The 27379-nt window shown below is 49.8% G+C and overlaps 2 protein-coding genes across 14 annotated transcripts in view; both read left to right on the plus strand.

The window, feature by feature from the left end:
* IQSEC2 (IQ motif and Sec7 domain ArfGEF 2) overlaps nt 1-964 on the plus strand; it is a 39890-nt gene extending 38926 nt beyond the window's left edge. For both annotated transcript variants that reach the window (XM_089904523.1, XM_089904524.1), the window contains one exon: nt 866-964. In XM_089904523.1, the coding sequence (XP_089760649.1) occupies nt 866-879 (14 nt within the window). In that variant the 3' untranslated portion in view covers nt 880-964. The remainder of the gene's footprint in view (nt 1-865) is intronic.
* A 9306-nt stretch (nt 965-10270) lies between these two features.
* The window catches only part of KDM5C (lysine demethylase 5C), a 32056-nt gene continuing 14947 nt past the window's right edge, over nt 10271-27379 (plus strand). For 2 of the 12 annotated variants that reach the window (XM_022566329.3, XM_089904527.1), the window contains exons 1-12: nt 10275-10787; nt 15123-15200; nt 17452-17574; nt 17868-18038; nt 18415-18549; nt 19299-19422; nt 19532-19713; nt 20750-20908; nt 22681-22800; nt 22927-23085; nt 23723-23904; nt 24002-24164. In XM_022566329.3, the coding sequence (XP_022422037.2) occupies nt 10638-10787; nt 15123-15200; nt 17452-17574; nt 17868-18038; nt 18415-18549; nt 19299-19422; nt 19532-19713; nt 20750-20908; nt 22681-22800; nt 22927-23085; nt 23723-23904; nt 24002-24164 (1746 nt within the window). In that variant the 5' untranslated portion in view covers nt 10275-10637. Of the gene's footprint in view, nt 10788-15122; nt 15201-17451; nt 17575-17867; nt 18039-18414; nt 18550-19298; nt 19423-19531; nt 19714-20749; nt 20909-21038; nt 21117-22680; nt 22801-22926; nt 23086-23722; nt 23905-24001; nt 24165-27379 lie in introns of all 12 variants that reach the window. The other 10 variants (XM_022566324.2, XM_022566332.3, XM_089904530.1 and 7 more) reach the window with 9 other exon arrangements.

Here is a 27379-nt window from a genome sequence, read left to right on the forward strand (position 1 = left end):
GCACCACCTCTCCTCCTCCTCCATCTTTTCCTCCTCTCGCTCCTCCTCCTCCACCTCTCCTCCTCCCCACCTCCCCCTCTTCAGCAGGGGAAAGGGAATAGGGGTGTCTGTCCCCGGGAGGGGCCCAGACCTGGTGCCCAGCTCTGGAGCCCAGCAGGGTGGGGAGGGGGGGTTGCTGCTCTGACGCTGGGCTCCTTGCTTGTGGGTGCAGGGAAGCGGGGGCGGCGTAACAGCGTGGGATCGCTGGACAGCACCATCGAAGTAAGTGCCAGCTCCTGCCCCACTTGTCCTCTGCATGAGCCCTGCCCCGCCGCCCGCGGAGCCCCAGAAGAGGAGGGGACCTGTTGCTTCCCCCTCTTCCCTGCCGGGAACCCTGCGGCTACCTCTCCCAGCCAACCACTCTCTCAATCTGTCCTCAACTCTGTCTGTCCTCACTCTGCCTGTCTCTCAGTCTATCTTCCACTCTCCCAAGCCCCCTCTCAACCCCAGGGCCGACTCCAAGTAGTGATGCCCTTGGAGTTGGGCCCAGAGAAGCTCTTACCTCCAAGTCCTGCTCTTTGACCCTGAGCAAGTCACTCTGTCTCTCTGGGCCTAACATGCTCCCTGTCTGCAAAATGGGGATGAGGAGGAGGTACTCCTAACTCTTCCTCTCCCAGCTGAGGCTCAGATGAGATAGTGGATGTGACAGCAGAGCTCTGCAAGCTGGGGGCGCTCCATGTACAAGTACAGGACTGTGACTTGGTTTTCATTATGCCGTGGGGGGGTCCTGTCTCCCCAGCTCCAGCCCTCAGGGACCGGGTGGAGTTTAGGGTTGGGGGTTTAGGACATCTAGACCGGCCTGACTTCCACCCCTCCCCCCTTCCAGGGGTCTGTTATTAGCAGTCCACGCCCTCACCAGAGGATGCCACCTCCGCCCCCACCCCCGCCGCCAGAGGAGTACAAGAGCCAGAGGCCCGTCTCCAACTCCTCATCCTTCCTGGGCTCCCTATTTGGAAGCAAGCGGGGCAAGGGGCCCTTCCAGATGCCACCACCGCCAACAGGCCAGGCCTCTGCCTCCTCTTCATCTGCTTCTTCCACCCACCACCACCACCACCACCACCACCACGGTCACAGCCACGGCGGCCTGGGGGTGCTGCCTGATGGGCAGTCCAAGCTCCAGGCCCTGCATGCCCAGTATTGCCAAGGACCGGGCCCGGCCCCACCCCCCTACCTCCCACCCCAGCAGCCCCCTCTCCCCCCACCTCCTCAGCAGCCCCCGCCCCTGCCGCAGCTGGGCTCCATTCCACCGCCTCCTGCCTCAGCTCCTCCCGTGGGGCCGCATCGCCACTTCCATGCCCATGGCCCAGTCCCAGGCCCCCAGCACTATACCTTGGGCCGGCCAGGCAGAGCTCCCAGACGGGGGGCCGGAGGACACCCTCAGTTTGCTCCACATGGCCGCCACCCCCTGCACCAGCCCACCTCCCCCTTGCCCCTGTACAGTCCTGCCCCCCAGCACCCTCCAGCCCACAAACAGGGCCCAAAGCACTTCATCTTCAGCCACCACCCACAGATGATGCCAGCAGCAGGGGCCGCTGGGGGCCCTGGATCCCGGCCACCAGGGGGTTCCTACTCCCACCCCCACCACCCCCAGTCACCATTGTCACCGCACTCACCCATCCCACCCCACCCCTCCTACCCACCCTTGCCCCCACCCTCACCCCACACCCCACACTCGCCCCTGCCGCCCACCTCCCCCCACGGCCCACTGCACGCCTCTGGGCCCCCTGGCACGGCCAACCCACCCACTGCAAACCCCAAGGCCAAGCCAAGCCGGATCAGCACCGTGGTCTGATGAAGGGAGAGTGTGAGCTGGGGACTAGGGAGGTCTGGGGAATCTGCAGGAGAGGGGCCTCACACCCTCTCTGCTTCCTCAGTTTTTCCAAAACATATATACACATAGACATGTCCTCCTCCCCACTGCCTCCCTGCCTTGGGACCCCTCCTCTAACCCCCAACAGTCTCCATGGGATTTCCTTCCAGATTCGAGACTCCTTGCCACTTGAAGCCTATACGCAAGGCTCTCAAACTCTGGGGAGTGGTGAGGACCTTTCAGAGATCCTCGTCCTCTTTCCTCTCTTCACCCTCCCCCCTCCCTTTCCCTGGAGGTCTAGTTGGGTGGCCTCAGACCTCCGGGCCAGTGTGAGCTCCCTGTCAGCTCTGGCTGGTAGGGAAGGGCAGGTGTCGGGAACAATGAGGGTGAAGGCTTCCCCAGGGCACCTCTGGCCGCGTAGGGCCAGGAGGGAGCTCTGTAGAGTTGTGGCCAAACCTCAGCTGGCTCGGCCCTCTCTCTGACCTCAGGGCCTGGCCACGCACCTCCATGTGTCTCTCCACCTGCTGGAGGACATGGAGTGTCAGTGCACGCGGTGGGTGGGCCCCCACTTATGCTGGTCCCCAGGTGGGGCAGTGCGTCCTCTTTGGAGCCAATCTCTGCCCTCTCTCCAGTGGGCCCCAGCCCAGACCTCTTCAGCTTCAGGACCTTGCCTCTCCTTGCAACGTTCTTATCCTGATCAAAGTCCAGACAGGTTTGGGGCGGGGGGGCTCAGGTCTGGGATGAGAAGGGCGCTGCCCTCCCTCACCCATATTGCATGCCCCCCATTCCCTCACACCTACCCCACCTACAGCTGAAGACAATGCACTTTATAGATATTGCCCACACACACCTTGCTGGGGCGGGGCACCCAGCATCAGCCCTGGGGAGAGGGGCTCCCAGAGGGCCACCGTGAGCCTGAGATGTCCTTCCTGAGGCAGAGATTGGAGCCATCAAAGTGGGGGCTGGGAGCCAGGATGCCTGAGTCCTTCTGTCCGTCAAACTCTCCGCTGCCTCTCCAGCCCTTTTACAGCCCTGTTTATTTATTATAAATATATTTTTTACAAGCCCCAGCTCCTCTTCTTGCCCCGCATATCCAGCTCCTTTCTCAGCTCCTGCCTCCCTCTCCCCTCTCCACCATGGGCTGCAGTACAGACAGACAGATAGACCCTGGCTGTATGAAGGGCCAGGGACCCCAGGGCTTGGGGGTGGGGAAGGGCAGCAGCGGGAGGGGCTGTATGGAGAGGAGCTGGGGTTTAGGCATTGTCTTTTTTCCTCCTTGTATATAAGAATGTATATTTGATGCCTCATAAAAGACCTTGTGCTCACCTCCCGCCTCTGCCTCCTACTTGTGCCCCCTCCCCCACAGTGGAGACCCGGGAGAGAGGCCTTAGCCCAGGGAGGTGAGGCGCTGATGGTAGAAGCTCAGGCAACTGGGTGGGTGAGATGCTTTGGTTGGGTGGGAGGTGGGGGTGAGGGAGGTTTTCCTGTCTCGTTTCATTAACGATCTGCATGACAGAGCAGAGCGGCAAGGGTCTGGGCTTTGGAGTTGATCCAGTTCAGATCCTGGGGCTTCCCCTTCCTAGCGCCCTCGGGAAACTGAGTCTCTGTTTCCTCAGTTGAAAACTTGGGGTGATAAGCCATTGCCACGTGGGATTGTGATGAAGGCATGAGGTAACGAATGTCCAGCAGCCAGCATGGAGTAGGTGCTCAGCAAGTTAGTTCCCTTCTCTTGCTTTCACAGGTTGGATACTTCCTCTACTCTTGTGGCATCTATTCTCACCCTTCCTGTGACTGGCCAGGCTTTGCCCTGGAGCCCTGTCTCCTTCCCCACAGCTGGGCCACATTTGTGTCCTTAAGGGTTTGGGGGGCGGGGCGGATGGTGACCTGGGCCAGGAAGTGAGGGCTAGATACATCCATTTTAAGAGCTCTGTGTACGTACTTGGGATGTTAGATAACAAATAGTTGAGCTCTATTTAGTTTACAGAGGAAGGGTGAAGCCCAGAGAATGGAAGCGTCTTTCCCAAGGTCACACAGCAAGTCAGGATGGGGCGTTCCTGACTTCTAGTCCAGGCCCTTTTCCAGTGCCCAAAACTGCCTCCCTATAAAATGGACATGTTTCCAGCACCACTAATCATGTCCTGGGTCTCGGCAGAGCCTAGGAGGAATGGGGGACACTGGCTCTTGGTTAGGGTCAGCAGGGTCCCCAGAAGCAGCAGTCAGTAAATATTTGGAGGGCCTTCTTAGAGTGTGGAATGGCCTCTAAGAGGGAGCAGTTTGGATGGCCCCACTCTTAAGCAGCTGGGATCAATGTCTTTGTTTTCTTCCTCATACGCACATTTAAGCAAAAGCAGCAGTTGGGGCCATCTAAGCATCTGGTCCAGAATCAAGTCCAGTCAGCAGTTTTTTTGTTCCTTCCCTGGTGGACCAAGCTGGACTGCCTTTGGTTGTTCCCACTTCTCCCACCTTCAGCTTGATGCTCGTTTTGTCTTCCCAAAGCTCAGCTTTTAGTACTCAGTCAGACTTGACTGTTGCCTTTGGCAAGTCACCTTCTCAGAGCCTGGTCTTTCACCTGTAGCATACGGATAATAGTCTTACAGGGCAGTTGTTAATAGATGGATGTGAAATGCCTACCTCCTGCCAGACACACAGTCAGCTGTTCTCGGCCACCTACAGAAACAAGTACAAACTCCTTTGCCTTGACGTTGGAAGTCCTCCACCACGTGGCCCCGGCCAATCTCTGTAATCCTCTCATTTCTCGCCTACACTTTGGCCATCCACTCACCACTTCCTGAAAAGATCTGTGTGTAATTTCCAAACTCAGTATTTTACCTGTGCCTTCCCCGCTGCCAGATGTACTCCCCTAACATCCCTGATGAAGGTTTTCTCACTCTTATGAGCTGGCCTTAAAGGACCCATCCCTCACAAAGTGCCCTTGATCACATTCTCTGAGATCCCTCACATGATTATCTATCTTCCCCACTAGGCCATAGCTGGCACAGATATGACACTGGTCTGAATCACCTCTGTCCAGAGTATTGCCCAGCACAGTGCTTGGCACAGCACAGATGACACTAAAATGTTTGTTGATTTGAATGAATGAATAGTTCTTTCTAAGCTAAATCTTAAAGTATCTTGGCATTGGTTGATTTATTGATTGATGCAAGCTTACAGGCCCCTCTGGAACCCCCCTCATGCTTCTCTCAGCTCTCTCCTACCTTCTCCTCCTCCTCCCTTCCTCACTGCAGTCCCAGCACTGGGCCATCCCTGCTCGACCCTCCCCCTCTCCCTGGAGGCTCACCATCCAGACTGTGGAGGGGTGTTGGGCTCCTCACCTCCCCATTTCCCTGAGGACCTGAAGACAAGGAGTTCACTGGCTGTCCTCAAACGTTCTACTGCCGATCTCTTTGGCAATGTGGATGAGGAGGGATGACACACAACAAAGGACAAAGGTCCTAGAATCTCACGGAGTTCTTATCTCTATCTAGACCAGTGCTGTCCTATTATAAGTCTTTCTGTGAGTATGGAAATGTCCTATACCTGTGCTGTCCAGTATGGTAACCCCTAGCCACATGTGGCTATCGAGCACTTGAAATGTGGCTGGTTGCAACTGAACTGAGGAACTGAATTTTTAAATTTAAATTTAAATAGCCACATGTGGGTACTGGCTACCATATTGGACAATGCAGGACAAGACTTTCAGAAGTAGACAGCCTGGGGGGATGATGTCAATACAATATAGTAATAAGTGCAGTCCCAGAAGGAAGCACAGCATGTGTGGGAGCACAAAGAAAGGGAAAACCCAGCTTGGGGCAGGGGTCAGGTAAGCGTTTCTGGAACCGCTCCTTTAGCTGAGTCTTGAAGGGTGAGTAGGAATTAGCCCAGTAAAGGAGGGCATTTGTCAGAGGAAGCAGCATGTGCAAAAGCCTGGAGGTGTGCGAGTATGTAATGTTAGCAGAATAATGAGAAAGGAATGCGAGAGGGCAGCCCAGGTGGTGGGCATGGCACATCCCAAAGCAGAGGTGAGCAGCCCCCATATCCTCATTCCTCTGTTGCCAACAGGTTTTCTCACCCAGGCCTCGCGCCTCCGGGGTCTCCGTAGAAGCTGAAGAAAGACCAGGTGACACATTGGGCTACGTAGTGTCTCTGTTGTAAAGCTATTATTTTTCCCTCTGTAATTAATGAGTATCTTGAGGGGAGATGCACTGGCATTATGTAACTGTCTTGTTACTCCTCAAACTTTCACTCACTAGTTTTAGCATTTGCTGATGATTCTTGGGGTTGCCAAATGGTGACTGTCCAATGCCATCATTCTTTTGACATGGATTAGTTGGCTCTCCAGTGTAAAGGAGAGCTTTCCCTTCTCCTATGTTTATGTATTTATATTCTCATGGACCATGCTTGTCTATCATTTTCAGTGAGTTATAACACATTAATGTCATTCTTTATTTTGATGTTCAAAATGTCCCAGATTTGGCCAGCAAGAGGCCCTCCAAGCTGGCTCCTGTGTCCTTTTGGCAGGTCTCCATCTTTCCTTGAGCACTTCCTTGTTTTCTGGCACCACAAGATGCTCCAGGCTCATCTTGTACTTTCCCTGCCCCAGCCCTGGAGTCAACCATTTTTTCCAAGGAGACCTGGACATGCCTGGTTGACAATGGCATCTAGGAACCAAGATTTGGGCACTAAGTGTTATAGCTACGTTTTCAGGGTTTGCTTTTTTATTTGGAAAAAGTTTGAGCATCTATTGATGATTTTCTAACTCCATCATTCTTTGAAGGAAGAGCTTTCCCTTTTCCCTCATTTTATTTATTTCTATCAGTGTGGAGTCACGGATTCTTATTTTAATGAGTTATAATCCACTACTATCATAATTCATTTGGAATTATCATTATTTTGAATATATCATTTTATTGTCATGCATATGTATTAAGCACATAATATGCATCTATATTTCTCTTTCTCCCTCTCTCTCTCTCTCTCTCTCTCTCTCTCTCTCTCTATGTGTATATATATATATATATATATATATATATATATATATCTCCATAAATTCACATAGAGACCTTGATATCTTGAGGAGGCTCTTTTAATAATCTAGGCTAGAGTTAGTAAATGGCTCTCATGGGGAGCAGAAGATTAGAAAAAGGCATGGGGAGGAGGGGGTAAATGTCAGAGCTATTTAGGAGTTAGAACTCACAGCTCATACCTACTTCAGAATTGGAAGGGACCCTATTTTACAAATCAAGAAAGTGAGGCACAAAGTCACTGTACAGTTCATCCAGAAAACGTGGATGGAGTGAGTGTGGTCGAGAGCACAGCTGAGCGTTCCAATCACTGCTCCATACCAGTTCCATGCCAGACCCTCTCTTCCAGGTGGGTGGGTGAGGCCAACCGAACCCCCAGTCCAGGGTGAGCTCCCTGGTGCTTCCCAGTTTTTAACCCTGCAGTGCCCAGACTCAGGCAGGTCTCCAGCAAGATCCAGGGATTGAGAAAGGATTCCATTTCCTAGCACCTGTGGTTTGGAGGGGGGAGGGGGCACCATCTGAGATTTTTACAGGCAGAATTGTACAGCAGTCGGACAGACTTGGGTTTGAACTCTGCCACTTACTAGCCATGTGACTTGCTTAAGTTTATACTTCTCTGAACTTCGGTCTCCTCATCTGTAAAACAGGGATACCAATACCTATTTCATAGCACCTGGCCTTTGATGAATGGTAGTTATCATGATCTCTAATCTTCATAACTACCCTGCGAGGAAGGGTTTACATAGTCTCATTGGATAAATGAGAAAATCAAGGTTCATGGAGGTGAGGTACTTGGTAGATCTCAGTAGGTGAATGTCAGCTGCAAGAAAGCAGGGACCATGTCTGTCTTGGTCACCATTATATTCCCAGGGCCCAGAAGAGTGCCTGGTGCATAGTAGGAATTTGATAAATGTTTATGAATGAATGAATTGGATCTGACTGACTTCAAAGACTCTATGCAATTTCCATTTGCCCTTCCAGGATGGTGTGGGTGGTGTCCCAGCTAAGGACCTCAGAGAAGGCTTTGGGAAGGCTAGGCTGAGCTGAGACCCCAAGCCTGGTCTCCTGACTCCTAATTCATGCTCTTTGCCCTTCACTGAGCTGCCTCAAGATGGAAAGGCCAAACTTCCTTCAACCTAGGATTTGGCATATTCTTTTATCTTCTTTGTTCTCCTCACCCTTCTCCTGCCTAGTTCTATCACTGGTAGGAGCAAATGACAGGAAGAGCATTTGACCCCGAGGCAGCAACTTCCCGTGTAACAGTGGGCAAGTTGTTTAATCTGTCTGGAACTTGGTTCCTCATCTACAGAATGGGTAAATTGACCTACATCTTTCCCAAGACTGTTGCAAAGATTAAGGGAAATAATTGGTATGAAAGAGCTATGTGGGCTGTTAAATGCTTACACATGTGAGAGACTAGTGATTTTTTAATTTTTTTTTATTTTTTACTGTTATTAGCATCACCTCACCTAGCTTTCTGTTTCCTGTCCAGACAGTTGTTCAGTTGGGTCATTCACCTGTGTTTCAGGTGGAGAAGGGTTGAGGTTTCCCCTGACACCTAGAAAACTAGAAAGGAGTTGTCACTTACTATATGTATTACTTGGGACAAGTTTCCTCACAAGACAAGTAGGGATAAAGGTTCCAAACATTCAAGGCAATCTAAGGGTTCAGGTGGTAAAAAAAAAATCTGAAATCACTAGGCACAATGCCTGACACAAAGGAGATTCTTAATGAGTTTTGACACATTGTTTGTTGACTCTCAGAAGTAAAAATAACAGTTAACAGATACTGAGGGCCTTCTATATGCCAGGTACTGTACAACAATCCTGCAAGGTAGGGATTATCATCTCCATACAACATCATTCAGTTACATAAGTTGGGACTTACCCAAGGGCACATAATTAGAAAATGGCAGAGCTGGTGGGACTAGAAATCAGGACTCTCTGACTCCAGGGTGTGAGCTCCTACCAGTGTTCCCCACTCCCTCAGAGCGGATGCCCTTAGCTCAGTCCTGAAGTAGGCAGAATGATATACCTAATTGGGACATGGTATGCGATTAGAAACAGTTAACTGAATGAAGGAATGACACTGTCCATCACCTTCAAACATATTCAAGCTTACAGCAGATGCTTAATATATCCAGGAAATGTTTGCAAAGAGTATGTATTATTTTTAGTCAATATATACTAAGGCTGCTCAAAAATATTCATTTTTCTTTTGTTTACTCAACATTAATGTACTGCTTACCATGCCAAGTGCTAAGGATGTATAAGGTCACAACTCCTGCCCTTAAGGAGTTCACAGTCTGATGGGGGAACATAAAATAAGCACTTTATCAGCATGTATGTAACTAATATGTGCACAGTAGGTGTTCGAACTACATGTGGTAGGCCCACAACTGATGAATAACTTAGAGCTCCTCAAATGCAGTAGACGTCTGACATATGGGCAAAGTACTGGTTTGATACTCAAAGTAGATGCAATAAACCTATTCAGAAACTGCTCACAAACATGCACACAATAGGAGCAGATGTACACATAGTAGGTACTCAAATGCAAGACAGGCTATACACAATAAATACAATCCATGTACACAAATATTTGATAAGTACACTGTAGGCTCACAAATGGGCAAACAGTAGGTGCTTCAAACGGTGGGCACTGGTAGGATACACTCAGGCTTATTTTGTAGGTGTACATGCCACAAATGTGGGCACGATAAAAGTGCACACATAACAGTTGAAAGTGTTCATTCAAATGCTGACTGACAATGGCTCTTTGGGGTTAAGAATGGAAGCCCCATCTCTGAGAGGCCTCTACACGCAAACTTGGACAAAATAAATATTTTCTTCCTCTCCTCGGGACCCAGGATTCAAAAAATCCGCAATCCCCGGGGAGGGAGCAGCATCCCCACTTCCTTCGTTCAAAGCCCCAGAGGTATCAGCGCCTAGAGCTGGGAGCTGTGTACTATTCTCCTAATCTGCGGGCCTGCAGAAGGGTGCCTTACAATCAGGCACCCGAAGCCGCCTTCTGTGGCCCACACCGGAAAGACCCGGGAGAAAGAGAGCGTGTTGGGGCGGGGCTCGCGCCAGGGCTGAGGTCATCGAGGGGGTGCCAGTTCGGACCCACCACCCACCAACGCCAACTCCCCTTCCGGTCTGTCTCCATAACGCGCATGCGCAGCACTGGCCTTTAAACGTGCACCGCCGGTCCGCCGGAAAGAGGATCCGGCAGTTAATTACACTTTGTTCCTCCGCCGCTGAGGCGGACTATTTGCTCTCAGTGTGGGAAGCACTTTTGAGTTCCTGCTTCCTGATAGGGAACCCACGCCTGCCGATTCAGCTCAGTCTCCACGGGATGAAGGCTCCCTAGGGCTTGGCCTCACGCACGTTATACGAGGCTCGGAGGGACACCCTGCGGAGGGATCTGGTTTGTTGTGGTGAAGGGAGGGGGGAGACGCTGACAAACCAAGATGGCGGCGGCGGCGATGAAGGCCGCGGTGGTTGGGAGGTAACTGTGGTGTTGAAGGCTGCGGTAGTTGCGAGGCAGCGGCAGAGTTTGGAAGGAACGGAGCAGGACGAAGAGGTGGTAGCAGTAACGTCAGCCTGAGCCTCTCAGAGCGCGGCAGCTACACGCCCCCTGGGCCCTCGGCGGGCGGCGGCCGCCCCGCTTAGGGCCTAGTCCCCGAGCAGTGCCTCGGCTTCGTACAGCGGCGTCCGCCATGAGTCCTTAAGGGCCGTCCGAGCCCTCCAGTCCTAGGGCCCACCATGGAGCCGGGGTCTGACGACTTCCTACCGCCGCCGGAGTGCCCGGTGTTCGAGCCTAGCTGGGCAGAGTTCCGAGACCCTCTCGGCTACATTGCGAAAATCAGGCCCATCGCCGAGAAGTCGGGCATTTGCAAGATCCGCCCACCCGCGGTAAGGCCCTGGGCTGGTGGTCGCCGGCGACCAGGCCGGGGATGATGAACTAGGGTAGCGGGCGGAGAAGTCTGGAGCGGAGGGCAGCTCGAGCTGTGGGGAGATGGGGTGGCTGGGACCGTTGTGGATGCGACGCGGGTCGGAGAAAGGGTGCTGGGGCCAGGGGTCCTTTCGTGGTGTGAGGGCCCTAAGTCGGAGACCCACCTCCACCCCCCAACTCCCACCCCGCCCTTCAGAACTACTCCTAGTAAGGTTCAAGACAGGGATGCCTAGTGGCCCCGGGGAGAGTTCCCAGAGAGGCACCCCGCACATCTCTTGGTTACCCCAAACCACCTAGGTCAAGGCTGCTCTAAATAAGGCTTTTCTCCCATTTACTGGCATCATTTCTCTTCAGGCAGGCAGTGTGGTGTAATGGAAAGATCACAGCTCTGAAGGGAGATAGATCTTAGTTCAGAACTCCACTCTGCAGCTTACCAGCTTTGTGACCTTGGACAAGTAATGTAATCTCTCTGAGCCTGTGAAATGGGTCCCATGAATGGTTATTTCGAGAATTGGATTAAATTAGGTAGCGTCTGTGTGTAGTAGGCACTAGATAAGTGGTAATTATTGCGACTGCAAAGGTGTTTGATGTGGTCATTGGTTTGCTCCTATAGTGGGTTGACTCATATTTACTCACACCCTGCCAGGCTAGTCCATTTATGATAATATTCTGGGCTGGTAAGCCAGTCAGGAAATCAGTCTCACAGGCTCTATTTGGCTCCCCTGAGATGGGTTCAGGGAATTGTTCCCTTCTTTTCCTAGTCGAAGGCAATATCTGGGCCTTTCCTGCACATCACCGCCCAGGCTTGACTTCTCTGGAGAGTCTTGGACCAGTCAGTTTGGAGTGGGGTATATGAGTCCTTCCCAGAAGATTTCTACTCTGACCTGTCCCAGGATGTAGGAGGTCCCAGAGGATAGGATATTCTTGGACTCCCAGAAACAGAATGGACGGATGCAAGTCTGCCTCCTTTGGAACCCTTGATTCCCAGATGTCAGTGACAAAGGGCATATCTTTGCTCCTAGGCCTGGCTTCAGGCCAGGAGAAGTCCCCCAAGGGCTAGGATAGGCTGCCACCTTGCTAGCATGGAGGGGAAATGATGATATGCGTTGTTCAGTCACCACTTGGGATTCCAAGGGCAGGAATTGAGTTTGTCTGGAACAGGGTATTTTTGAGTAGGTGTCTCCTGGCTGAAACCAAATGGGAAACCCTGCTGCCACCTGAGGAGGGCACCATAGGCCTCCTTATTCAACTTGGTGCTTTCTGGTGTTCAGCCATACATCTAGGCTGGTTTCAGATGGATCCTCTGAGAGGTGTTGGGTAAGCTAATTTCTTCCTTGTTGGAGCTTGGCCACAGATCTCTGAGGTTTCCTTGTCCATGGTGAGGAAGTGGCAGTGGGTAGTGAGAGGTCGGGAAGGCCAGCAGGAAGGAGAGGCTGGAGTCCTGGACAGCATCAAGGAGGCACTCCCTGAAGTGGCCCGGCAGACCTGTGGGAAAGAGGCATATCTGACATAAGGGGTAGTTGAGGCTTGAATTTTCTATCCCATTTTTCTATCTTGGACTTCTTGGGGCAGCCTGGCCTTGTGCGGGTATTGTTACCCTTCTTTGGGGGACCAGGGGTGGGATAGGTGACATGTCCCTGGTGTGTGTGTGTGTGTGTGTGTGTGTGTGTGTGTGTGTGTGTGTGTGTGTGTGTCCGTGTCCTGCAGGGGGCCGTCCTTTGTTATGTTTCTCTTCTCTACCCCAACACTGTACTTCCCTCTAATCCAGGAGACCTGGCTCTCTCTGGTTTTTGTTCTGTTTTCCCCTCCGGTAGGGCTGCTCCTAGGCCTCCTTTAGGCAGCCAGGACTTCTGGCTGGAATTTAAAGCACTCACCCAAGTGGTGCTTGGGCCCAGAGTGAGAACCTTTGTATGGGTGGGTGCTTGGAAATTGAAGGTTTGCCTGAAGGGCCATTTGGATTCTGAATTGCTAGGCAGGTGACTGCTACTCTTGGGGAAGGTGGGTGAGAGGAGAGTGTTGGTATACTGGAGTAGACGCAGGGGAGCTTGGAAGGGTCTTGCTTCCTGCATCAGGTAGCCAACCTTGTTATCACCATCATGACGTAGTGAGTATTTGGCACATGGGAGTATGGGACTGAAGGCAGGATGAGGGAGCTTGTAGGTCCCAGGGAGAGCCAGGCAGGGAGATTTGTTGAACCTTTCCCAGCTATCTGTTGCATGCACAGCTCCTGCTCTAGGATTTCAGTTCTGCCATTTCCTGTCAGGTTGCTTGATGTTGCGCTTATTCTTATCTAGAACTTGATTCAGCAGGAAAGAAAGGTGCCTGGAGTTTGGGGTTTGAGCACCTTTCTGCCTGGATTACCTGCGCTGAGGGGAGTGTCCTACTGATGGGAGGCAAGAGGGCATGGGGAGCTTGTCTGGGCTTGAGCCATATCATTTTAGTTTGAGGTTTTTTGTCGTTGTTGGGTTTGTTTGTTTGTTTGTTTTTGCCCCAGCTTCACTGAGTCCCATGTGTTTGCTACCTGCTTTGGGGGGGGGAAATATGTGTGCATGCAAGTATGAGTCCTCTGGCCCCTTTCTGTTTTTTTCTTTTTTAAAAAAAATTAATTATTTTATTTTTGACTGCATTGGGTCTTCGTTGCTACTCACGGGCTTTCTCTAGTTGGGGCAAGCAGGGGCTACTCTTCATTCCAGTGCACAGACTTCTTATTGCGGTGGCTTCTCTTGTTGCGGAGCCTGGGCTCTAGGGCACGCGGGCTTCAGTAGTTGTGGCACGCGGGCTCAGTAGTTGTGGCTCGTGGGTTGTAGAGCACAGGCTCAGCAGTTGTGGTGCACGGGCTTAGTTGCACCGCGGCATGTGGGATTTTCCCGGACCAGGGCTCGAACCCATTCCCCTGCATTGACAGGTGGATTCTTAACCACTGCGCCATCAGGGAAGTCCCTGGCCCCTTTTCTCAAAGTGTGTGTACAGAAGAGGCCAACAGCTTTTCTTCTCTTTTACCGTCCTCCTCCCCCGCTTCCATGTGTATGCACATGTGCGTGAACAGTCGTAGCCTGGTGTAGTGCAAAGAGCCTTGGACTGGAGGTCAGAAGACAGGGGTTCTAGTCTTGGCTCTACCACTAACTCAGCATGTGATTCTGGAGAAATCATATTTCTTCTCTGGGCCTCACTTTCTCCATTCATTAAATGAGGGCACTGGTCTAGTTACTCGAGGTTCTTTTCACCACCCAAGCAGGAGCCAGGGTTCTGAGGAGGAAAGGACTGCATGGGGCGTGACGGGGGGGTGGGGTGGGCAGGCGGGCATTGGGGAGAAGGCTCTTCACAGCTGCCCTTTGGGCAGGACACAACAAGCTCTGACTTGGCAGGACAGAGTCTCCCCCACTTTCATTATCTTTCCCTGACTTCCCTCCTTCTCCCCAAATCCTCCCAGTCTTTGCTACCACAGTCAGTGGTGCATCCCAGCACTTAGGACACCCCTCCCCACTTCCTCCCCTGCCTCTTCCTGTACTGGGCAGGTGTTTGAGAGAGGACCCACAGGAAGCCTTTCTGACCAGGTGAGTATTGCAAATTCTTGCTCCTTGTTCCTTGCTCTTCCCTGTAGTGTCTATCTCAGGCCTTTTAAACTGAGAGAACAGACACTAAAGGCCCAAACCTTTAAATCCTGCCCAAATTGGAAATGAGCTACCCTGCATATGTATTGGGTAGTGAGGTCAGCCTTAGATGTCAAGTCTTAATGATGATTCTTTTGAATAACATTTTCATTTGAAAACCAGTTTAATTTTCATATCAGTCTTATGAGGAAGCCAGGGCAGGAGTTCATATTCCCACCTTACGGTTGAGAAAACAGGTTCAGAAAGGTAAAATCCCTTAGGTAGTAAGTAGTGGAGCTAAAACATGAACCCAGGTTTTCTGACTCCAGATCCTGTGTGCTTTCCAGTACTTCCAGACTGTGTGTCCTATGCCTAGGGGATGAGGAGTTAATATGGGCATAGGGAGAGTTTGAAGTCAGCTGTTTGGGCCTCATCTCTCTATTTCTTAAAATCCTGGCACTGTACTGTTGCAGGGACTCTGAAGACATTTACCAGGGTATGTGCATGGGGTGTTGGATGTGGACTTGAGGGGCTTCTAAAGCCCTGTAGTGAGTTGTGTGTGTATGGGTTGTGTGTTTGCCAGGTTAAAAGGTGTGACGTGGCTAGAGGTCTGGGAAGGCATGAATGGCGTGCTGAGCTGCTTTTGGTGCACCTCTGGTCTTGCACTATGCTGGAATAACCCTTTTCTCCTCTGTACCCACTCAGGACTGGCAGCCACCCTTTGCTGTAGAAGTGGACAACTTCAGGTTTACTCCCCGAATCCAGAGGCTGAATGAACTAGAGGTAAGATGACTAGCAACTGGTGGTGGGGTTGGGAGAATGGATACCTGAGCTCTGATCCCACTTCCCTCCTACCTTCTCTGTCTAAGGTACTTTACCTACTAGGCCTTTATTCTCTCTTCTGTGAAATTGCCTGGAGGGCATGGAAGAAGCTTTAGAGCTCTGAATATAACCTAGAGCAGGAGCATTTAGCATCCCAAATCTGATAGCCCCAAGGCTGGCGGTGGCCCTTTTCCACAAAGGTTTGCTACTTCTGAAGCTCCCCTGTCAACTAACCTACCCTGCTTGGGTCAACAAAAGAGAAACATGGGGCTGGTTGAGACCCTTTCTTGCTTGGCCAGCTGAATGTGTCCTCATCTATCCAATTCATCTACAGCCCTGTGCTTCCTACCTTTCTTCCATGGTGCTTGGTAAGGTGGGAGGTGAGGTGGATGGGCAGGAACAACACAAGAACTGGTCTGTGAGGAAGCTGGAATGGTTACAAACTTGGACAGAGGGTCAGGCAGGTAGGCTTTTCCCTCTCCTTTATGTTCCATACAGGAAATCTAGGCCCTTTGCATGGGTAAGATGAGGCTCTCCACTAAGGACTTGAGAATGCCCCAGGGCAATGAGAGTAGATGCCCTCAAGCCAGTTCCAGAGGTAAAGTTCTGGAGTTTCCCATGGAAGGTGTAGGGTAGAGGTATGCTACCACTCCTCTCCCTCATTATTATGTATCCTCAAGCCTTACTAGATGTCTGGGGGTGTGGGGGTGACTATTAGGCCCAACCGAATACCCGTTACCTAAAAGCGTACTTGTCTTCTAGACCACAGTTCCTCAACCTTGGCACTATTGACATTTTGGGCCAGGTAATTTTTTGTCGTGGAGGGCTGTCCTGTGTATTGTAGGATGTCTGTCAGCATCCCTGGCCTCTACCCACATAGTACCCTCTCCCGGTTATGGCAACCAAAAATGTCTCTAGGCATTACTTAAATGTCCCCTGGAGGGCAAAATTGCCCCTCATTGAGAATCACTGTTCTAGAGTCGGTCTAGGTGCTGTGCTGGTCAGGGCAAAAATCATCTCTTGTATGGGGTACAAGGTCCTTAGAGAAATGGATCTGACCAGGTCTGCTGGGGTATAGCTAGGACAAGGTGTAGCCTACCATGGGACAGGGGCAGGTTTTCTAGAGAGATAGTGCTGGCTAATGAGGGGGAGGGACAGGGATGGGCCAAGGTTGGAAAGCTAAGGGGTTGAGGTGGAGGGAGTAGGGTTCCTGGCCCCTTAGGGATTCTCATAGCAAAGGAGCCATAGGCTGTTCCTTTCCACAAATAGACCTTACTTTTCCTCATCTGTGAAAGAACTGTCCCTGTTTCCCCCTAATGGGATCAGAGCAAGGTAATGAATGATAATGACTCACCCAGTTCTCCCTAGAACTAGGCCTTCTGATTAGGGTGAGGTGGTTATAGACTTGGGGCCTTGGGGAGCCCTTCTTGGGTCACTGAGATTTCGGGAAAGCATGGTACATGCCTTGTTCCTAGAATCTTTGGCCCACATTGGTTCCTGGGTAGGCCAGGTGGCAGTGCTGCTTTGGTACACCATCTCAGTTCTTTAGGCCATTCTATCTTTAGCATACACTCTCACCCTTCAGCTACCATGGAACAAATTTCATGGTGCATGTGAAGAGGTGAATGTTTTCTTTTGGAGCCTTCATTCTCTGAAACATGCCTAGAGCTTAGATTTAATTCCAAAGTTCCAGAGGGCATTCACTGTTCCTCTCATAAGTCTACCCTTCTGGGGTGAGTGGACTGGGCAGTTTTTTATTTCCCTCATAATCAGAAAACGGGTCCAGAGAATAGAACTGACTTACTCAAGACTATACAGCAGATTATTAGCAGAGGAAAAGCAAATACGTACGTTATTTGACACTCAGATCTCTTGGTACCTGCTGTGTGACTTGAGGAAGCAGGGACTCTGTAAAAGAAATGACAATACTTCTACAGCCCTGTCAGGGAGATTGAGAAAGAGTATATGTAAAGCTTTGGCTGTTATGACTCTACCTGCTCTGTTTTGGGACCTTGGGCTTCTCCTGTTGCCTGGAAGGTGGCAAAGATAAGAGAGGTGGGCAAGGTGCTACCTAGAGTTGGGGATCCAGTTCACTGGGAGAGGCCCTGGGTAGTGGGCTGCTCTGCATCCCTTCTCCTCCCCTAAGATTAGGCCAGAAGATAGGGGTCAGGTAGAGGGGGAGGCCGGCCTCTCTGAGCCATTTTTTCTCCAGGCCCAGACGAGAGTGAAACTGAACTACTTGGATCAGATTGCCAAATTCTGGGAAATCCAGGGCTCCTCCTTAAAGATTCCCAATGTAGAACGGCGGATCTTGGACCTCTACAGCCTCAGCAAAGTAAGAACAGGTTTTTCTCAAACCCCTCCCCACCCCACACCTTAATATCCTTGGTACTCTGGGGGCCACCTTGGTTTGGATATTGGATCTCTAGGCTACAGTGGAAGGGGCACAGCCTGGTAGCACACAAGCTGTCATCAGAACTTCTTGGCATCTCTTGGCTGCAATTTGAGTCTGAGTGGTGGAGGTAGGAGGGGGTAGCCTCCAGTGAAGTGAGGGGCTGGAGTTGTCCTCGTTGTCCTTTCTGTACATACATACAGCACATCCACGTCCCTTTCTGCTTGTCCTTACAGATCGTGGTGGAGGAAGGTGGCTATGAAGCCATCTGCAAGGACCGTCGATGGGCTCGGGTGGCCCAACGCCTCAACTACCCGCCAGGCAAAAACATTGGCTCCCTGCTACGCTCCCACTATGAACGCATCGTTTACCCCTATGAGATGTACCAGTCTGGAGCCAACCTGGTGGTAAGGATGCCGAGCCGGGGTGGGAGTAGGCTTTCCCCTGCCAGATGCAAATTTCCACACTTATTCTTAATGGAACTGGTTCAGTGGAGTGGACTGGAGACCTGGAGAGGTCTGGGAAGAGATGGAGTTTGGTTTAGTTGGGGAGATGGTTGCGGGGAGGTGGTTGGAAGGAGGGATGGCATAAGCAGAGGCATGAGAAGAATTCCCAAAGTGTGTGCTGGTGTCAGTGGCCAGTTGAGCAGGGCCTGTTGGGTGGGTGGGTGGCGGGCGGTGTGAAACCACGGCTTTGGTTGCTATTGGATGAGGGTAAAGGGAGGTCCTTGCTGTTGGGAGCTGGGGCCCCATGCCCTGACCCTTACCCCTCACCTGTCCCCAGCAGTGCAACACACGTCCATTTGATAATGAGGAGAAGGACAAGGAATACAAACCCCACAGTATCCCCCTTCGACAGTCTGTGCAGCCCTCCAAGTTCAACAGCTATGGCCGGCGAGCCAAGAGACTACAGCCTGATGTGAGTACTTCCCTTCTTCTAACTTGGAGCTTTGGTGGTGAAGAGAGTCCTCTCCCTTCCCTCTGACCAAGGTTCTCTTCCCTGTTCCACTCTCCCTTCTCTTGGTTCTCTGAGCTCTGAGCAGTAGTGTGCCTCTTTCTGGCTTCACTCTTGCTCTTCCTCTACTCTCAGCTGAGCTTCTGAGCTGGGTTTTGATCTGTTTGTATAATATCTTTCCTATGTCTGGTGTTCTTGCCTGCCTTGTTCCTTTCCTGACTCACTCTGCTCATAGGGGAAGAACTCTTCTTTTTCTCCTTATAACTAAATCTTAGCCTCAGGAAGAAGCTTATGTGCTGGCATTCTTCTGGGCATTGGGGATACAACAGAGAACAAGATACACACTGTCCCTGGGCTCACCGAAGCATGTAATTTACCAGATCATATTAGTCACTGCCATTTATTGGTAGATTCAAATACTTAGATTTCTTTATATATGTTTTCCTCAAACCCCTTATAACTGTGAGATAGGAGTTAATATTCTCATTTTACAGTTGGAAAAACTGAGATCCCATCTTAATTCCATTCCAAGAGAGGAATGAGGAGGGAGTTCACTTACCCTCAGTCTCCAAAAAGCAATCTGAATTCTTGCCTGGGCCCACCTATGCCTCCACCCTGGCATGAACTCATGTGATAGAGTCCAAGCTGTTGTTCTTTTAGGATGGGGCAGTCTGCCCAAGATAGTCTTGATTCATTTCCTTCTTTCCTTCCAGCCGGAACCCACAGAGGAAGACATTGAAAAGAATCCTGAGCTGAAGAAGCTTCAGATCTATGGGGCAGGCCCCAAGATGATGGGCCTGGGCCTCATGGCCAAGGATAAGACCCTGCGGAAAAAAGGTGAGGCCTGACAGGCTGGGGCAGTGTGAAGAATGGCCTCACCAGGGGAGAGGAGCCTGGGCCGTGACTGTTCAGACTTGTACTTTAGAGCCATTCTCCTCTCTCCCAGATAAGGAAGGGCCCGAGTGCCCCCCCACCATAGTGGTGAAGGAGGAGTCAGGCGGGGACGTGAAGGTGGAGTCACCCTCACCCAAGACCTTCCTGGAGAGCAAGGAGGAGCTGAGTCACAGCCCAGAGCCCTGCACCAAGATGACCATGAGGCTGCGGAGGAACCACAGCAATGCCCAGTTTGTAAGGACCTAGCCCTGCCTTCCTAATGCTCTGCTTCTCATCCCTTCAACGAGCATTTCCCCAGCATGGCACTGGACCAGGTGGCATTAAGCAGAAAAGTGGGCCTGGTGGGCCCTGCCCTCAGGTAGCTCACTTAATTGGGGAAACAAGGCCAACTCACATGGAACAAAGAACAAGAAAGGGTGATCAAGCGCTGTCAACATGAAGTGCTGGAAGGGTGCAGAGGAGGAGACTCCCTCTCCATTGCTTCAGGATAAAGGCTAAGCTCCTCATTACAATGCATGATCCAGTCCCTGCAGACCTCTAGCCTCATTCCCCAGCACTGCCCACCTTACTCCTTCTGCTATAGCCACACTGAACTACTTGTAGGTATGTTTGTTTTTTTCCCGAGATGTGCCATGCTTTCTTTCCCCATCCTTTGTACATGCTGTTTCTTCTGCCTGGAAGAGTTTTCCCCTGTGCTCTGCCCCATTGCCAAATTCCAGTTTGCCTTCAGGTCTCAGTTTCAAGTGTCACCGTTTCAGTGAAGTTCTTCTCAAGGCTGTTCCTCCTTATCTCCAGCTGATTTGAGTGCTTCCTCCTTTAGGTTTCCATAGTACCCTTTTATGGGCTGCTATTGGCAGTTTCCACACTGCCCTTTAATTTTTATGAACTTGTGCCTCTGGAGTACTGTATGCCTTTAGAAGGCAGATGCCATGTCTTATTTATCGCTGTACTGAAGAATCCAGCGTAATGTTGAACACATAAGTGTTCAGTAAGTATTGAATGAATAAAAATGGGGGATTCAGGACTGAATGATAAAGGCTGTGCTGTCACAGCTCTACAGTTAGTTTATTTGCGGAGGTGGTACGTGCATGCAGTTAAACTCCAGGCCTAGCATGACTAACCTGTACAGGGCCATGAATGATCCAGCCAGCAGGCAAGGTGGGTTTCTAATGGAGATCTTTGTGGACTAGGGTGCTGTCTGGAGGAGTCTGATGTTTGAAAGGCTGGACAGGGCTTAGATTGATGAACTGTTGCCTCCCTCCCCTGGCAGATTGAGTCATATGTATGCCGAATGTGTTCCCGAGGGGATGAGGACGACAAGCTCCTGCTGTGTGATGGCTGTGATGACAACTACCACATCTTCTGCTTGCTGCCTCCTTTGCCTGAGATTCCCAAGGGTGTCTGGCGGTGCCCAAAGTGTGTCATGGCGGTAAGGACTTCCCAGCCCCAGTCTATGTCTGCCTCATAGGCTATCCTTGCCTTCCTTCATCCGGTCTTATTGAAAGCAGCCTTCTAGATCAGCCACAGTCTTATGTTTTGGGTCCCTGGGGTGGGGCTAGGTTGGGCAGAACTTTGGGAGAAAGAAAAGGAGGACACTCAGCCTGTGTTCTCTGGGAGCTCTCAGACCACCCCAGGAGGTGAGAGTCATGATTAGACAGATCATATGTGATGACATATAATCAAATGTTAAATTGTGTGTTAGAAATTCAGATGTAGAAGTTCAGAGGACAGGAAAGTGACTAAGGGTAGTAATCAGGGAAGGTGTCAGCAATGAGATTTGGAGGACAGGAATATGAAAAAAAATGTTCTTTTGATTTCCAAGTTTTTTATTCTTTGTTTCTTTTAGAAAGCTTGGAAAATAGACAAATTACCTATCATCTCACCACCTAGAGACAACCATTGTTAATAGTCTGGTATATTTTCTTCTCATCTTTTCGTTGTTGCGTATATATAACTATCTTTAACAAGTTTGGGATCTTACTGTATATTTTCATTTGTTACTTTATAATCATTTTTCTATATTATTAAATTTATTCATGGGTATGATTTTTTTTTTCCCTTGTAGGGGGTCCATCATGTGGGTATAATATTTATTTAGGTATTTTCCTTCTGTTGTGATAATTAGATTGGTTTGCAGTGTTGTAGATTTTAACTACAAGAGGTGGGCAGGCTTTCTAGACTGGGGGATGGAGGAGTGCAGGAGTAAGGATACATGGGGATAGTGTACCTAGTGCAAGAGAGGCAGTGAGGAGAGCAGCTGTAGCAGCAGTGAGGGCTAAGAGGCCTGGGAAGTCTTTCAGTTCCATTTCATGAGCCTCCTACCTTGATCCAAATTCCGGGTGCTTGTCTACATCTCTCCCTCGGTTTCTGGAGAGTAGACGCTGACAGTTTCTTGCCCTGTCAACTGTGGTCATAGAGACCAGGTGTGCACGTGCACACACACTAGACACACACAAATGAGGAAAGAGACCAGGGCAGTGCATAATTGCCTTGGTAGTGGTGGGGATTCCTTTAGGGAGGAGTTTGGATACCAAAAGTATCATAGACAACAGACTGTCAGGTCTACTTGGCTCTCTTCTCTAAGTGGTTGTGGGCCAGTGGACCAGATTGACTTTTAGTTTTCAGACATGAGCAGAAGGTGTGTCTGACTGGGGTACATACATCTCTCATCTAAAACCACGAACATAGATACAAGGTGAGTTAGACACACGTCCTGTCTTCTGAGACAGTGTAAAGAACAGGAATAGTGTGGGGTTTGACACTAGGAGTTGGTGCCTTCGTTTCCCATCCTCCAAGCTACTAGAATATTCAGTGTCATTTTCCCAGGTCTGTAGTTCCAGTCTGGGCATAAAACTTCTCTAAGCATCCTGTATAAAGTCACATTTTATCTTGAGAGAAAAAATAGTGGCAGAAGAGCATGGGGTAGCATATTTAAGTCGGAGCCCATGGTTTAGATAGTAAAGTCCTAAAGGAAGAGAAGAGCAAGAGCATGGTAGAAGTGCATGTGGGGAATGAAGAGACTAACTGCTCAAGTGCTAGGAGGAAAAGGTAGAGCTATGACGTGAGACCTGCCTCAGGGGCCTTCAGTACAGACCTAGGGCTGTTCTCCTTCTGACTCCTACCCCATATTCCAGCTCCGCTTTTGAGGATTCTCCACCTCTTTGCCTCTGCCTTGGTGACGTGTTCTCCTTTGGGTTTCAGGAGTGTAAGCGCCCCCCCGAAGCCTTTGGCTTTGAGCAGGCTACCCGGGAATACACTCTGCAGAGCTTTGGCGAGATGGCTGACTCCTTTAAAGCCGATTACTTCAACATGCCCGTACACGTAGGTGATGGAGGGCTGGGGTAGTGTCAGGGCTAGGGTCATAGGTGCCTGATGGTCAATAGCTCTCCTGGGTCAGTGGGGCCAGGATATGATGGGCCATGGTCATCTGCTACCCCTGTTCCTTAGATGGTGCCCACAGAACTCGTGGAGAAGGAATTCTGGCGGCTGGTGAATAGCATTGAGGAAGATGTGACTGTTGAGTATGGGGCTGACATCCATTCCAAAGAATTTGGTAGCGGTTTCCCCGTCAGTGACAGTAAGCGGCACCTAACCCCTGAGGAGGAGGTGAGTAGGTGATTCATGGTTATGTCAGCTGTGTGACTTAAGCAAGTCGTTTAGTATCTGAAAGACTCAGTAACTCTATAGGATGGGGACTATTATGCCTACCTTATATGGTTGCTGTGAGATGTAGATGGGATGATGTGTGTAAAGAACACAGCCTAATATCTGGCATGGCATCTCCAGCCATGATATTGGCTGTTTTTTTTTTGTCTGTAGAATGGGGATAGTATCCATTTTACAAATTTTATAAGAATTAAATGAGAAGGTATATGAAGTACCTGGCAGGGTGCCTGGCTCATTCATAAGAAGTGTTCAGGGACTGGGATTGTAAGTTCAGGAAATAATGAGGCCCTAGGCCTGTATCAAGGGAAGGGTGCATTTTGGTCCAGAGCAGGGGCTTTTAACTTGCAGATATTTTGGTGGGTGGGCACATCTATAAACCTCCCTAAAATTGAAGTAAAGTCAAGTGGATTGAAATTTTGTGTGTATGCATTTGACGGAGGCAGGGGGAAGAACACCTATATTATTTCTTAGATGTTTCAGAAAGGTCTGTGACCTCGAAATTAAGGTTCCCTGGGTTAAAGATCTCCACTCCTTAGCAAAACTCTCATCCCTTTTCCACAAATACCTGACCTGACAGGAGTATGCTACTAGTGGTTGGAACCTGAATGTGATGCCGGTGCTGGAGCAGTCCGTACTGTGCCACATCAATGCAGATATCTCTGGCATGAAGGTGCCCTGGCTCTACGTGGGCATGGTCTTCTCAGCCTTTTGCTGGCATATTGAGGATCACTGGAGTTACTCCATTAACTACCTCCACTGGTGAGTGGGGTCCTGGAGAGCTAGGGAAGCAGTCAGGGTGGGCTCCTTCAGTACCATAGGTGTGTCCACTCTACATGCCTCCTTTCTGCTTGGCCAGGGGTGAGCCGAAGACCTGGTATGGGGTACCCTCACTTGCAGCAGAACATTTGGAAGAGGTGATGAAGAAGCTGACGCCTGAGCTCTTTGATAGCCAGCCTGACCTTCTGCACCAACTTGTCACCCTCATGAATCCCAACACCCTCATGTCCCATGGTGTGCCGGTGAGTGTCCAGGAAATAGGGGCAAGGTGTAGGAATGAGTTAGTGGTGTCCTTTGTGGTGGTGGTGGTGGTGGTGGTGGTCATTGTCTGGAATCTACCCCTGCCCCTTTCTCATTGCTATTCTATCTTTTTTTTTTTTTTTTTTTTTTTTGCGGTACGCGGGCCTCTCACCGTTGTGGCCTCTCCCGTTGCGGAGCACAGGCTCCAGACGCGCAGGCTCAGCGGCCATGGCTCACGGGCCCAGCCGCTCCGCGGCATGCGGGATCTTCCCGCACCGGGGCACGAACCCGTGTCCCCTTCATCGGCAAGCGGACTCTCAACAACTGCGCCACCAGGGAAGCCCTCCTATTCTATCTTAATCAGGCTATAGGTTTGACAGAAATAATAGTGATTAGAGATACAATGTGATGGTGAGCCCTCTGGGCCTGATGTTTGAGGGCAACACCTTAGGGATGGCTTCCACCAGTGGAAAGGGGAAATAGAGGAAGGACTGGGCAAGGCAAGTCTCCTTACTCTTAAGGGCACACATCATTTCCATTCACCTCTGGTTAGTCACAGCTTAGTCACATGGCCACATCTAGCTGTGAGGAAAACTGGACAATCTGATTTTTACTAAGGATGGTCATGTACCAGCTACAAATTGGAGGTCATGCTATTAAGAAAGAGGGTGAGAATGAATATAGGGGGACAACTAGCAGTCTCTGCTATCCTTTCCATATTGTGACCCTTCTTGGAGCAGTGGGTAGGTCTGTTTACTTATTTAACAGGTCAGAGTTCTATGGTGGTAATTAGTTTGCAATATATAAGTGTACCAAATCCACATGTTGTACACCAACATGTTATATGTCAACTATATCTCAGTAAAGCTGGGACGGGGTGGGGGGAAGTAACCTAAAAAAAAAAAGTGCCAATATCTTTCAGCATTTAAAAAAAAAAAAGCTGAACCCAGAGTCCTGACTTGTCCTGTTCTCCTTCTCTGTGGACTTCTCTCCCACCGTGGGTATACATCTTGGCTTACCTATAAGGGGCTTTATATTCCTGGGAATTTCTGACGTTGAATAGTATCGGCCAGTTTTCTGGTGTGGATCTTAAAATAACCTGATCAACAGTCCTGTAGAAACAGGAATGAGTACATCTTCCACCTCTGCTTTCAGTCTTATTCATTTTGTGCTGCTACTCCTCCCCACTCCCTTCAACCCTGTCCCCCCAAAACCATCCTTGGCTACCTTGCTGCTTAGTCTAGTGCGTGGGACAGTAAGCAGTCAGTACATATTGAATTAATATCTCCTTGAAATCCCTGGTCATCTGTACAGTAGGTCAGTGGTTCTCGCCTGAATTTCTTCTTGCCTTCAGCTTGTTTTGCTATACTATATAACCTATGAGTAATACTTTTTATTATGCATTTTAGTGATACTTAACCAAGGTTTGAGATATCTAGGGAATTAGAGGAAACGCATTCCTTTTCCCTCTCTGCATCACCTCATTTAAGAATTACTGGGAAAAAAAAAAAAGAATTACTGGACTCAAGATGTAGAAATGACCAAGGGCCCTTCAAGTTATGCTCTTCACAAGTAGACATCGGGTCTGACCTTTCCTCAGACTCCTTTCTTCCTGACCCACAGCATCAGTTCTTTCCCACAGTGTCAAGGAGAATTATGAGAGTAGAAGAGGATTCTCCTTAAGGATTCAGACAGCTAAGATTCATACATACATGCATACATATATATACACACATATATATATTCATTCAATTCTAATCTCTTTTTATTTATTTATTTTTGCGGTACACGGGCCTCTCACTGTTGTAGCCTCTCCCGTTGAGGAGCACAGGCTCCGGACGCGCAGGCTCAGCGGCCATGGCTCACGGGCCCAGCTGCTCCGCAGCATGTGGGATCTTCCCGGACCGGGGCACGAACCTGTGTCCCCTGCATCGGCAGGCGGACTCTCAACCACTGCACCACCAGGGAAGCCCTAATCTCTTCTTAAAAAAACTTTTATCACAGACTTTTTTGCTTCCACCTTCACAGCATTTCTCCTGCTCATAGCTCCCCAGCTTCTCTGGCCAGCTGCTGTTTCACCACCCCACCCTCTGTCTGCCAGGCCCTTTCTATAGGTAGTTCCCAGCATCTCCAGGCTCTTTGGACTTGGCAGTATCCCCTCAATCCAGGACATCTGATTTTCATATTCACATGTTGGCAGGCTGCAGTTTAGCCAGCTGGAGGTCCCTCAGAGCTGTCTTTGGCCGCGCCCCCCCCTCCACCTCACCCATCTTCCCCTTTGGTGAGAGAGGGCCATTTCTTTTTTTTGCGGTACGCGGGCCTCTCACTGTTGTGGCCTCTCCCGCTGCGGAGCACAGACTCCGGACGCGCAGGCTCAGCGGCCATGGCTCACGGGCCCAGCCGCTCCGCGGCATGTGGGATCTTCCCGGACCGGGGCACGATCCCGTGTCCCCTGCATCGCCAGGCGGACTCTCAACCACTGTGCCACCAGGGAAGTCCGAGGGCCATTTCTTTTTATAGAGATACATAGTATAAGTATTTTTATTATAAAAGAAACATCCCCCCTTTCCAAAAAGTGGCAGTAGAGAGGTCATCTCTATATCCTCCACATTTTGTTACATTTCCATCTTTTTTATGTAAGTTTTGACATGACAGTAATCAGGGTATGGATTTTATAATCTCTTTTGTTAAGTTTGATCATCTAGAATGGCATTGTCCAATTTGGTAGCCACTAGCCACATGTGGCTATTGAGCACTTGAAACATGGCTAGTCCCAACTGAAATGTACTGAAAGTATAAAACATATGTTGGATTTCAAGACATTGTATGAAACAGAGAATGTGAAATATCTCAGTAGTACTTTTGTATACCAATTATACATTAAAATGATAATATTGTGGATATATTAAATAAAATACATTGAAGTTAATTTCACCTGTTTCTTTTTACTTTTTTTTTTTTTTTTTTTTCTTTTTACTTTTTTAATGTGGCTACTGGAGAATTTAAAAAGTACATATGTGGCTGGCATTATATTACTATTGGACAATGCTGGTCTAGAATAATTTTTTACTTCCTCACCATGAACTATTTATAACCATCTTTTTTGGAAAACGGCTTTATTGCAGTATAATTTACATACCATAAAAATCACGCATTTTAAATGCACCATTCAGTGAATTTACAGGGTTGTGCTACCATCACGACAATCCAGTTTTAG

This window comes from Delphinapterus leucas, chromosome X (genome assembly GCF_059928025.1).
Source record: "Delphinapterus leucas isolate spDelLeu-1000000601 "Yukka" chromosome X, BTC_Dleu_Yukka2, whole genome shotgun sequence".
In the NCBI taxonomy this organism is placed as follows: Eukaryota; Metazoa; Chordata; class Mammalia; order Artiodactyla; family Monodontidae; genus Delphinapterus; species Delphinapterus leucas.